This window comes from Entelurus aequoreus, linkage group LG16 (assembly GCF_033978785.1).
Source record: "Entelurus aequoreus isolate RoL-2023_Sb linkage group LG16, RoL_Eaeq_v1.1, whole genome shotgun sequence".
Taxonomy (NCBI): Eukaryota; Metazoa; Chordata; class Actinopteri; order Syngnathiformes; family Syngnathidae; genus Entelurus; species Entelurus aequoreus.
In genome coordinates this window covers 29,340,034-29,353,520 of record NC_084746.1, presented here as the reverse complement: position 1 = coordinate 29,353,520, position 13,487 = coordinate 29,340,034, and the positions used below count along the sequence as shown (strand labels likewise).

The following is a 13,487-nucleotide window of genomic DNA, read 5'->3' as shown; positions in this document are numbered from 1 at the left end:
CTGCCGAAATTAGTACAACAAAACGATGTTCACCAAATACTCTCATTAGTGAAGCATACACACAAACATGTTAAACAGTGGGCTTTCTAACAATTGGGAAGGTTTGTGTCATGTTTGTCCTCAAACAAAAAATATACTAAAACAAACAAAAAAATGTTCCACCATATTTTCCCATTTTCAATCCTTTTTTAAAAATGCTCCAGGGAACCACTAGGGCGGCACTAAAGAGCCGCATGCGGCTCGAGAGCTGCGGGTTGCCGAACCAAGATATTCAATTGTGTACACTGAACCTCCAGGCTGTGTTCTCTTAGAAGATGGAAGAGGACACTGTAACAATGAGATTCACTAATAACAGCCGCTTTCCAATTAACTTTCCAAGTACTCCTTGCAGTTCAGGGTAAATCGGAGGTGTCAAATTCATTTTCATTGAGGGCCACATCGCAAATATGACTGCCCTTATAGGAAGATACTGTATATGAATAATTTACAATAACCTCGTTACACCATTTGTACAGGCATCCATGTTAAAATGTCTGTATTTTTTAACAGATTGATGTGAAGTGAGGTGAATTATATTTTTATAGCGCTTTTCTCTAGTGACTCAAAGCGCTTCTACATAGTGAAACCCAATATCTAAGTTACATTTAAACCAGTGTGGGTGGTACTGGGAGCAGGTGGGTAAAGTGTCTTGCTCAAGGACACAACGGCAGTGACTAGGATGGCGGAAGCGGGGATCGAACCTGGAACCCTCAAGTTGCTGTCACGGTCACTCTGCCAACCGAGCTATACCGCCCCAGATAACTTTGATGGATAACTTGCTTTAAAATCGTCCAGCAGATATTTAAGTATTTATCTTTAATTACTGTATATTTAACAACAACAACAGCGAAACTTGCTTAGAACATATTGTTGCATGATCAGACAATATTAAATTACATAACATGTGAAATTGGATGCAGTACATTTTACTGTTAACATTGACAGAACAAACACAAGAACTTTATTTTTTCCAGGCCAAATAAGTAATGTGGCGGGCCAGATCTGAGTTTGACACGTTAGGTCAGGGGTGTCAAACTCATTTTAAATCGGGGGCCACATGGAGAAAAATCTACTCCCAAGTGGGCCGGACTGCTAAAATTTAAAATTTAAATTTGAATTTAAATTTAATTTAAAACTTCAGATTATTTTCTTTGTTTAATAATAGAACAAGCACATTCTGAAAAAGTACAAATCATAATATTTTTTTGTTGTTGTTTTTATTTATTTATTTATTTTTTTAATAATAGTATTCTACCTTTGTTTGTCGTTATTTATACTTTGTGAATAAATGATGCTGTGATAATGTTCATCAGTCAACTCATTGGTGTTCATTTTCAATCTATCAAGATAAAAAAAGTATATCAAAATCAAACTACAGGATGTTATTTATGTAGTTTGATAATTTTCCTTGACTGGTGAACTAACATGTGTTTTTGTTTTTTTTACATACCTGTATGTAGCATAATCTACAAAGATACAAATAATTGCTATTGCGACATCTAGTGGACACATTTAGAACAGCTGTTTCTTTCATTCAAAAATTCCGGCTAATTGTTATACTTAGCAAACTCATCCCGCACCTGTTCGTACGTTTGACACCCCTGTGTTAGGTAAATTAACACCTTGGGTAAAATTATATAATTTACGGTTCAGTGCTCCCTAAATGTGTGCGGGAGTTACGTTCCAGTCTTTTTAAGAGACACTTGCCGACGTGCTTATACAGTGGTGCTTCAAATTAGGAGTACCTAAAATTGCGGGTAATTTGGGGTGCAAGGGGTCTCTCACCGTTTTGTTCTGCTTTAAATTTGTCGGCAACCGGCATGGCTGCGATAGCTGTGACCCCAAGATGCAGGAACCAGGAGGACGACGGGAAGGTATGAGTATTTTAATATACTCACAAAGATAGGCGGAAGCAGTGATACATGTAGAGCAGGGGTGTCAAACGTACGGCCTGAGGGCCCGTGAACAGGTATTATCTGGCCCGCGGGATGAGTTTGCTGAGTATAAAAATGAACCTTAAATTGTTTAATTAAATAGACAGCTGTTTTAAATGTGTCCACTGGTTGTCGCAACAGCAATTCTTTGTATCTTTGTAGATGATGCTACATATGTACAAAATAAACCACGTTAGTACATCAGTCGAGGTAAATGAGCAAACTACATAAATAACATACTGTAATCTGATTTTGATATACATTTTTTTATCTTGATAGATTGAAAATTAACACCAAAGAGTTGACTGATTAACATTATCACATAAATTGTTCAGAAAATATAAATAACAACAAATAAAGATAGAATACTATTAACCGCAACATGTAAGTGTATAAATAACCCCAACAAGATTATGATTTGTACATTTTCAGAATGTGCTTGTTCTATTTTTAAACAAAGAAAACAATCTGAAGTTGTCTTTATTTTTAAGTTATCGTGCCGTGATTTTACCAGTCTGGCCCATTTGGGAGTAGATTTTTATCCATGTGGCCCCCGATCGAAAATGAGTTTGACACCTCTGATGTAAAGGTTCTAAACATAGTCAATCCTCAAGCCCTGAGGAACAGGCGAGGCAGGCAAATATAGCAGCCTGATTGGCAACTGCAACCAGGTGTGCCAGGCTACCAATCAGGGACAGGTGAGGAAAACGAGCGCTCGGAGGAGACATGCAGGAAATGGAAATCAAATAGGAGCGCTGGCACAAAATTGCTTTAAATCCCGATGAACGTCGTAAGATCCTCTGGTCTAACTTGTGAGCATTAGCTTACAGCTAGAGATCGAAATAACTTTGTTTTCTAACCATTGGAAACCAAACCTTTAGCAGCAATCTAGCTTGGACAGCCTTCCCGCCAACATCCTCCTGCTGCTGAAGGTTGCTCCTTCAGCCACCGCTCGCCAATTGTCCACACTGGAAGCTGCTCCGGGTGTCCGGGGGGTCTATATTAAACCGTCAACTCTTATCTACCACAACACTGGTTGCGGGAAATAGCGTAACAAAGAATGTCCTATTTTTCAACGCGATAACTCGCTGCAATCAGCATACCTGGGTAATGTGGCTTGTCGTACATGTGGGATCTCATTATACGGGAAAACGCCAATCAGAACAAACTAAAAAGGATTTCGAAGTCCTCTTCAGTCTAATGGGGAAAAAAAAACTTTACTTACAGTACAGGCCAAAAGTTTGGACACACCTTCTCCTCATTCAATGCGTTTTCTTTATTTTCATGACTATTTACCTTGTAGATTGTCACTGAAGGCATCGAACTATGAATGAACACGTGGAGTTATGTGCTTAACAAAAAAAGATGACGTAACTGAAAACATGTTTTATATTCTAGTTTCTTCAAAACAGCCACCCTATGATCTGATTACTGTTTTGCACACTCTTGGCATTCTCTCGATGAGCTTCAAGAGGTAGTCACCTGAAATGGTTTTCACTTCACAGGTGTCATAGTTTTGATGCCTTCAGTGACAATCATCATGATAATAGTCATGAAAATAAAGAAAATGCATTGAAAGCTGAAATGAGCTTCAAGAGGTGTTCAGCTTTAATGGTTTTCACTTTACAGGTGTGCTTGAAGCTCCTCGAGAGAATGCCAAGAGTGTGCAAAGCAGTAATCAGAGCAAAGGGCGGCTATGTTGAAGAAAATATAATTTAATTCATAGTTTTGATGCCTTCAGTGACAATCTACAATGTAAATAGTCATGAAAATAAAGAAAACACATTGAATGAGAAGGTGTGTCCAAACTTTTGGGCTGTACTGTGTATACTGTTTTATAAAATACAGGTGATACGTTCACAAGCGTGCTGGTCGTGGGAATTTTCCATTACCTACCTACCCAGTTAGATCCATAAAACTACTGTACTGTAGTAATATTTATATTGTATTGTTTTTCAAACCATATTTATTATCAAAATGTTAGTTTTTTCTTTTTAAAAGTAATGTTTAATTTTAGATTTGTGCTTTTCTGGGAGGACAAAGCATGGATTAATTTGATTTGAATTGATTTCAATTGGCGGGGATGCTTTACGATACAAGTATTGTGAGGTATGAGCTTTGTCGTGGGACGCGATGTGCTCAGAGGTGGAGGTACCACTGTATTCTTGTTCTCCTTCTTTATGAAGAAACCGAAGATTCATTGATCTTGTCATGGCAGTCAGTAAATACTAGCTGGTAGCTAAGATACTTTCTTTTTGGAGGTTTTTAGTCCCAAGAGGCAAGACAAAAAGGCACAGATGCAGTTTTGTCTCATCTCCTGTAATAGAACCAAACAAGCTATAGTCCCATTTTGCCCATATTTGTTTTTGTGTAATGTTTTATTTTTATCTGGTCTGTCCCAAATTTATCTGAATAGGATTTTATATTCTATCATTTTTATATACAATTTGGAGAACATTTACAATGTATTATCTCACCTAAATGTTTGTATTTCCTGTAATGTGGAAGGTCTTTGTATCGTATGTCTAAGATTTTACTTTTCCCTGTATGTTTAATGGATGTCCTGATCTTGCTGTCTGCAAAACAAGTTTACTATCGGGTACCATTAAAGTAACCTAACCTTTTCGCATAGCAAAGACGAGGTTCACCTTTTCTCCGATCGTAAGCAGTTTCCTCTAGGGCGGGGGTCAGCAACCCGCGGCTCTAGAGTCACATACGGCTCTTGAGCGGCGCCCTGGTGGCTCCATTGAGCTTTTTCAAGAATGTATGGAAATGGAAAACAATTGGGTGAAAAAAATATTTTTTGTTGTAATATGGTTTCTGTAGGAGGACAAACACGACACAAACCTTCCTAATTGTTAAAAAGCCCACTGTTTATTATGTTTGTGTTTATGCTTTACTGATGAGAATATTTGGCGATTTGCGTCAGCCTGCGACATATAGTCATTTTGATGGTAGGCTAATATAGCTAATTAGCCACTTACATCATGGGTTGTCTTCATTATAACACTTATATAAGTATTTTAATTTTTGCGGCTCCAGACCAATTTGTTTTTGTATTTTTGGTCCGATAAGGCTCTTTCAACATTTTGGGTTGCCAACCCTTGCTCTAGGGCTCAGTGATAGGTTCTTTAAATGTATTTTCTTAAACCTGTATCTGCAAAAGCGTAAGAAAAAAAGGAAAAAAAGATCATGTGCCAGAAGCCTTAGAAGGTTAAAATGTTTGGACGACATTGTAGGGACTAAACTAAATACAGATGTTCCCTCAAAAGGCAGCAGAGACAACATAGAGGTCGGCTGTAGCAAACAGGAGGCTAAATGTGGCTGAGCTAATCAGCTGTCAAGACGGAGAAGACAATGTTATGTGAATCAAATAGACATTATGACTTATATTACATCATTCTAAAAACACATGCATTTTTTTATTTTAAAATCTGTGATGCACTGACACAGTAGTAAGTGAACCGCTTAGTGTACATTGATAAAGATCAGATACCGTTTCACGTACTTCAGTAAAGTGTAATGATGTAAGAAATGCTTTAAGAGACATGAAGCAATGGACCAAACAAATACATGCACAAGCATAAAGTTCAGCATGGCACACCTTCAGCGTGTGATGGATGTGATTCATGGGCAGTGCAACTATAATACATCTCTCACTTCCACACCAGACCTCTCCAATCCGGTGGGTTTAGTCTTCAAATCCATCACAGAGACGTCAGTGGAGGTCCAGTGGCAACCTTTCTACAATTCCTTCGATGGCTGGGAGATCAGCTTTATTCCCAAGGTATGGTGTAACTCACCCACACAGACCACAGCTATTGTAACGAGCGTTCCATTCGAATAATAACACAGTACCATATTTTCCGGACCATAGGGCGCACCGAATTATAAGGCGCACTGCCGATGAATGGCCTATTTTCGAGCTTTTTTCATAGATAAGGCGCACCGGATTATAGGGCGCATTAAAGGAAAGGAGTCATGTTGTTTTTTTATTTTTTCTCCATTGAAAACATTTCCTTATGGTCTACATAACATGTAATGGTGGTTCTTCGGTCAAAATGTTGCATAGATTATGTTTTACAGACCATCTTCAAGCCGCTTTCTGACAGTTCCTTCCGGATGCGCCGTTTTGTGGGCGGTCTTATTTACGTGGCTCACCTTCGGCAGTGTCTTCTCCCCGTCATCTTTGTTGTAGCGGTGTAGCGTGCAAGAACGGGGGTGGAAGAAGTGGCAAAACATGGAGATAACTGTCTTAATGACATTCAGACTTTACTTAAATCAATAACGGAGCAGCATCTCCTAATCCGGAAACAACAACAAGGCCGGAAATGGTTACTGTGAAAAAACGTTCGCCCGGAAATCTCTAATAACTAATGTTCCTTGCTTGAATAATGTTAACTCACTACACCGGTATGTTTTAGCGCTTTTTTGGCGAGTTTACTGACAGATATAAGTAAAAACTGTACACTACTTTATATTAGAAATGGCAACAGCGGAGGATGAATGTCCCATAAGTTAAGTTAAAGTTAAAGTACCAATGATTCACACACACACACTAGGTGTGGTGAAATGTGTCCTCTGCATTTGACCCATCCCCTTGTTCACCCCCTGGGAGGTGAGGGGAGCAGTGGGCAGCAGCGGTGTTGCGCCCAGAAATCATTTTTGGTGATTTAACCCCCAATTCCAACCCTTGATGCTGAGTGCCAAGCAGGGAGGTAATGGGTCCCATTTTTATAGTCTTTGGTATGACTCGGCCGGGGTTTGAACTCACAACCTACCGATCTCAGGGCGGACACTCTAACCACTAGGCCACTGAGTAGGTGGCCTATTGTAGCATAACAAGAAGATAGAGAAAAAGAAGAAGCTTATCGACTACGGTGTCGCACGGAATACAAAGGCGGACGCGCACAATTTTTCATGATTTATTCAGATCTCAAATACAGATCAGCAGGTACCAGAATGTAAGAAAAGTTGCTTTTGCATAATATTGCGAAACAAAACACCAGATAATGTCTTACCTTATACACACACCATAATAATACTTGTATGTTTAACGCGCCGACAATCCATCAAGCGGTGCGGCTTCATAACTTGCCAAAATCTTACTAAAACATTTTGATAGATTTTTGAGCGACGTGTGTAATGTTCTATATTTTCCATTGAACATATAAAATGTTAGTGTTGTTTACTTGAGTCATATTGCCATCATATTGCAGTTTACACGTATCTCTTATGTTTGACTACCATCTACTGGTCACACTTATCATTAAACCATGTACCAAATAAAATTGCTTCGAGGTCGGTAAGCAAAACCAGAATTATTCCGTACATTAAGCGCACCGGGTTATAAGGCGCACTGTCGAGTTTTGAGAAAGAAAAAAAATTTAAGTGCACCTTATAGTCCGGAAAATACGGTGTTTGATTTTTACAGAAAATTACTGCCTGTGCAGTAATAAATCTTCCGTTAGGGTCAATTATTTTTGATGTAAGTATGAAAGGCACATTTTTATGAAATAAAATGGCTACACCTCTAGCTTGTGAAGTAAAGGGTGCATGATAAACCTGAGATATCCAGCTAGCTTTAAGTTTGTGTTGGTTGTCTTTACAGAGATGTGTTTCTTGTAGGAATAAAACATCTGCTTTTAATGAATTTAACTGTGAAAAAACCTTCCCTGCTTTAATATTTTTGGCAAACCCCTGACATTCCATGAAACTAGTGTCATTTTTTTCTTATAAGTTGACATTAAAGTTTTTTCGGGTATTTTATCTTTACGTGAAAAAAAACCTTAGTAATTGGTAAGTTGACATATGATTGTGCACCTCTCTCCTCCACATTCATGCTCAGATTCACACACTCACACCCCATTGTTCCCCCCTCCCTCTGCCCCCATCGTGTGTAGCAGGGGCGCCGCTAGGGATTTTGGGCCCCATGAAAAGAATCTTTACAGGGCCCCCAACACAGCGGCAACATTTTTTGATACATGTATTGTTACCAGGACATGGAAAATAAAACATGTGTGATTATATGTTAGTTAATAACTTAGTGTCATTATTTTTTCTGTATTATAATTTCATCATCATTAGGGGCCTCTCTGGGCCCCCCTCCATCATGGGCCCCTAGAATCCGTCTCCTTTACCCCCCCCCTTTTCGGCGCCCCTGGTGTGTAGTTCAATGTTTTGGAGTGAAATCTCCATAGTGATGTTATCCATATGACGTCGTGTTGGTCGATTCCCCAGTCCAAAAGTCCCCCATCCCCACCTCCATCTTCAGGCGCAGGGCGCATGCTAGTAGTTGCGTTCACTGCTCCAAGCAATAGCTCAGCAGCGAAGTGTTTTCTTTTTTTTTTTTTCCTGCGTCCTCCGGTGAAATAAACCTCAGTGAAAAAGTGTATTTCTGCTTTATGCTTATTATCAGCCTTGTGTGGTAGAGCCGTTATTGATGATTAGTCACTAAGATGTTTTATAATGAAAGTCTTAGTGTCTGTAGGAGAGGTAAACACCTTTACCTGGTCGTTGTACTCCACATGCAGGCGAGCTGGAAAACGTAGCATAAACTTGATTTCCTTCTCCCGCAGCGTGTTCATTACCTCTCGAAAGGCCCGTCTTTGCGCTGTCACCTCGGCAGTGTAGTCTGGAAACAGGAAGACGCGCAGGCCGTTGTAGGTCAGCTCCTGGCCGCGGCTCAGTCGAAGAAGTAGCTCCTTGTCCTGGTAGAAGTGTATTCTTGCGATGATGCTCCTGGGGCGCTTGCCGTCACCATAGCGAGCGAGCGGGACACGGTGCGCGCGGTCCACCACCACTGGCTTGGAGAAGTTACTCGCTCCAAACAACTTTGGTACCAGGTCCGCAACGAAATCCGTAAGTCTTCCCTTTTCTTCTTGCTCTAGTATCCCTACTATTTTGATGTTGTTACGTCCAATTCGTCTATTTTAGCTGCCAATTTCTCATTGCTCTTCTGCGTTTCAGTCAGTTTTTGTTCGAGCGCTTCGATGTGGCGCTCGTGTTCGGAACCTTGCTGCTGCATGTCCTCCACTCTGTTGGTCAATGCCGCCTGATTGCTTGTAAGAGCCTCAAGCTTTTCCTCAAGCATGTCAAAACGTTTGTTGATAGACTCGAGTATCTTATCCAGCAACTTCTCCAAAGTTGATGACGCCATCTCAGCGCCAGCCTCGAGCTCGTTTACGGCCACAGGTGACTCTGATTGCTTCCCTCTTGGTGTCTTGGGCATAATTGTTGTTATCTATGTCTTGATAGAGTATAACTCACCCAGAGAGATAGGCATGCATACAGTTGGCCAAGCGTTGTCAGTTTAAATTTTTAAAAAAAAGCTGAATTTGAATTAAATCTTAAAGTTTTCACCGGAGTTACCGCAGAGGCAAACTACTGCTTGCGCATCTTAGCCACGCCTTGAGGACCTTCCCAAAGTTCTGACTTTAACATGTGGACAATGCTGAAGAAACAACTGAACTACACCAATTTTGTCAAGAGGAGTGGTCAAAAATTCAAACAGAAGTTTGTGGATGGCTACCAAAAGTGCCTTATTGCAGTGAAACTTGCCAAGGGACATGTAACCAAATATTAACATTGCTGTATGTATACTTTTGACCCAGCAGATTTGGTCACATTTTCAGTAGATCCATAATAAATTCATAAACGAACCAAACTTCATGAATGTTTTTTGTGACCAACAAGTATGTGCTTCAATCACTCTATCACAAAAAAATAAGAGTTGTAGAAATTATTGGGAACTCAGGACAGCCATGACATTATGTTCTTTACAAGTGTATGTAAAGCCTTGTGTGGACTATCTAGTACAATAGGTTAGTTCCAAAATATAATGGATTTGTGCATTTTGTGATAAAAGCATAACATTTGGTACACTTATAGCCAAAGGCATTCTCAAAAGATTTGGATGTGGAGCCATCATGAATTTTCAACATGGCGCCCATGGCAGCCATTTTTCAAAATGTCCGCCAGCAACAACTGTTTTCTTATGAATGATGGATTTAATACGATATTTCAGACTTATTTACCATTCATACTACTTGGTAAATGTCTTTTGGATAGTGGACATTTTTCATTAAAAATTCAAAATGGCCGACAACTGGTTAGATATGGATGATCTCTATGTTTAATTATACATTTATCTTGATGCAGAATTTGAATTGGGAACTTTGGAATTTCTAAGAATCTTCTTTCTATCTCAAAATACTCATGTTAAGCAAGGCAAACCTAGGGTCTATCACAGTCACACTCGCCTTCACAGACACAAAGGGCTGTGCACTGTAAGTGGGATTTTTTGCACTTACACTGCCCAACACAACCCTTCTTGCATTTGCATGAGACAAGTTCATAACTTGACTGGCCTGCATCTGGTAGGCATGTCCAGAAGGGTTCATAGTCCCCCTCAGGTGACTTTGACCAGCCCCATTCGCACGGTGAAGGTAGTTCTGGTGTTGACACCAGGACTGTACCCCACACGTGCCCTCCTTGGTATACAGCTCTCTTAACATGCTCTTCGAGGGCAGCCTTGGTAGGGGGGAATGTTTGCACATTGTGCCTCTTTGCAAATAACTTCCTCCTTGCCGTATTGATTTCTGTACATGTGCTGGTTCGGTCATAGAGTAAGATAACAAACCTCTCAATTGTGGCCATTACCTCCTGTGGTATGTCATCTGGGGCTAAAGACACTTTCAACACAGAACATACAGCCCATGCAGTCTTTTTCCCATGGCCAACAAAGCTTGACACTGTGTCACAACCCGTCAATGCATGGAACACTGGTAGTGCACATGCTTTCTCGGGCCTGAGCCCTGCTGCAATTTCATGGGCTGCCAAATATCGAAAATTCTTACCAGTACCGAAAGCCAACCAAAGCTCATCCTCTGGTTGTAGAGTCTGAGCCACTGACACAGCCAGCACCACAACATCAGTATCAACTCTTTGAATCATCATTTTGTGGTGGCCGTTTCTTGCTAAGTGCAATAACATGCGACTATCCGCTTTCTCATGCGTGCAAGGAGCAATCGATGTCCTATCTGGGAGAGGTGGCTTGCTAAGGACTTCCATGTCACTTGTGATGACAAGCTGTTTAGGCTAAGTACGTGCTTTTTTCCTTTGGGAAACCCATAAGAGGAGTGTGTTTAGCTGGCACTGAACCCCATGCTGAGTTTCACAGCAGTGGTGTCATCAGTGTGCCCTGGTTGTGCTTCAACATCCACTCTATTACTTTTTTTCATTGGGTAACATTTCAATTACAATAAAATAGATGATATTGTACTTGAAATTATAGATTTAATTTCAGAAATATAGCTGCCATCTTGTTGTAGGTGACCAGTGGTCACCAAGTGTGACTATTGTGGTCACCATTTCTGAGTTAGAAGGAAGCTTCTGGCCGATTGTAAAGTTCCAAATTTGAATTCTGCACAAAGAAAAGGAAATAAAAAATAATACTGCCATGATGGAAAGAAAAAAAGTGTAAAAAGAAAAAAAAAAAATTAAATTGTTATATGTATCCAGTGATTATACTATAAAGTTATTTTCCATTTAACTTCACCAGTTTTAGATTATTTTTATTCAAAATCGCTGAATTTTCACATTTGTCGTTCAAATACTGAGAAGAGACGATGCGGTGATCAGCAGCCAGTTGAGGCACGTCACTGCGTTGTGCCTCACCATGGATTGCGGACTCGGCTAACTGCTGGCCTGCTGTGCAGTGAGACCGTATTGCTATATGAACTATATTATACAATTCCATAGTTTAGTTAGCTGAGGTATATAATGTACAGTGTATTTTGTCAACAACTGTATGTGTGTAACGTATTTCTTGTGCTGAGCAATCATAAAACTGCTGCGAAGACGCACTGTGTGAGGCTCGCAGTAATCCCGCCTCCTGGTGGTAGAGAATGAACCCCCGCCGTAGAATGCACCCCCTGACGGGAGTGTTATATCAACTAAAGCCCACACTTAAACTTTCCACGTGCAAGATTGAATCTATTTAAAAAAGTTATTTAATAAGAAGCCAAAAAGTGCAAAAACAACAATGCTCGCGCCGGAGGAGCCGTGAACAACTGCAGGGACACAACATTAGGTACACCTGCAGACTGCAGCACGGATTTCATATTTCATTCATTCACAACTCCTCCAACACGAACATTATTGTGTTTGCACTTTTTGGCTTCTTATTGAGCTGCTGCATTTTTTGGTTGGGTTGTTAATTTATTTTGAGTAATACAATAGTACATTTCTAAAAGGGGAGGAATCTAATAGAGTGATCTATGTTTGTCTGTTGCCATCTCCTGGTTAATGTTGGGTATAGCGTACTGGGGTTACTTTTTGATTGGCCAACGATTTACGTGGTGTTGCGCACCTGACGTCAAGTGTGTTGAGTCTGTTCTGAAGTCTACAATAAAGAGACGTACTTCATCACCTCGCCTGGTTATTGCCTCCAACCCAATATATTACATAAAGGTAAGACCATAATAACGTTTTTTTTTATTAAATGTGCTTTTTTGTGTGCTACAGTTTGTATGTGTAAAGTTAAAGTTAAGTTAAAGTACCAATGATTGTCACACACAATAATAATTTTTGGTGATTTAACCCCCAATACCAACCCTTGATGCTGAGTGCCAAGCAGGGAAGAATGGTATGAGCTTTTAAACATAACCCGTTAACTGCTGCCAATCAAATGGTGAATAAGATACTCTTTAGGGTTCATATGTTTGTAAATCTGACTGTGATGAAGTCAGTGCCTCACCAGCCATGAACTTCACCGCACGTCACTGCCAAGTACTATGTATGGTAAATAAGTCTGAAACATAATATTATATTCATCATTCATAAGCGAACAGTTGTTACTGACAGCCATTTTAAAAGATGGCTGCCATGGGCGCCATTTTTAAAATTCATGGTGGCTCCATATCCAAATCTTTTGAGAATGCCTTTGGCTATAAGTGTACCAAATTTCATGCTTTTATCACAAAATGCACGATCGTTCTGGTTACCAGCTGCACTAATCACGTGTGTTAATACATGCAAACTTTTTGTAGGTCAGGCCCAAAATCTGTTCTTTATCTCCCCGTGTTTTGCCAGGAAACATCCTCTTATTTTCAAATCCACAAGTTGACAGGTATTTTGAAGCCCATTTTGAATTAATCGTGAGAATTGTCTTGAACTTATTGGCTATTAACCGGATGATCCAGTGAGACCGTGGAGAGCGTAACTCTTTGTCAAAGCGTAGCCGCAGCGGCTTCAAAGCCAGTAATCAAAAAGCTCTCTCTTTCTAAATCTGGCTGTAAACTCTCAGGTACTCGGACCACTTTAATCTCATGCCCTCTCCCAGTAATTGGTTTTCTCCTTTAAGGTCTCCTCTGGGGGAGATATGCTTTGGTGTGAGCCTTAAATCTGATGTTAAGATTCTTTTTTTTGTTGTTGTTGTATTTCTTTCAAGGCCCTTTAATGTACAAAAGAAGAGTCCTGCCTAATTTCATTTCATTGCTTTTAGCGCTCCCT

The 13,487-nt window shown here is 40.1% G+C and overlaps 1 protein-coding gene across 1 annotated transcript in view; it reads left to right on the top strand.

Moving 5' to 3' along the window:
* tnr (tenascin R (restrictin, janusin)) overlaps positions 1-13,487 on the top strand; it is a 435,043-nt gene that overhangs the window by 293,047 nt on the left and 128,509 nt on the right. Inside the window, exon 14 of the mRNA XM_062022570.1 lies at positions 5,645-5,760. Within this exon, the coding sequence (XP_061878554.1) occupies positions 5,645-5,760 (116 nt within the window). The remainder of the gene's footprint in view (positions 1-5,644; positions 5,761-13,487) is intronic.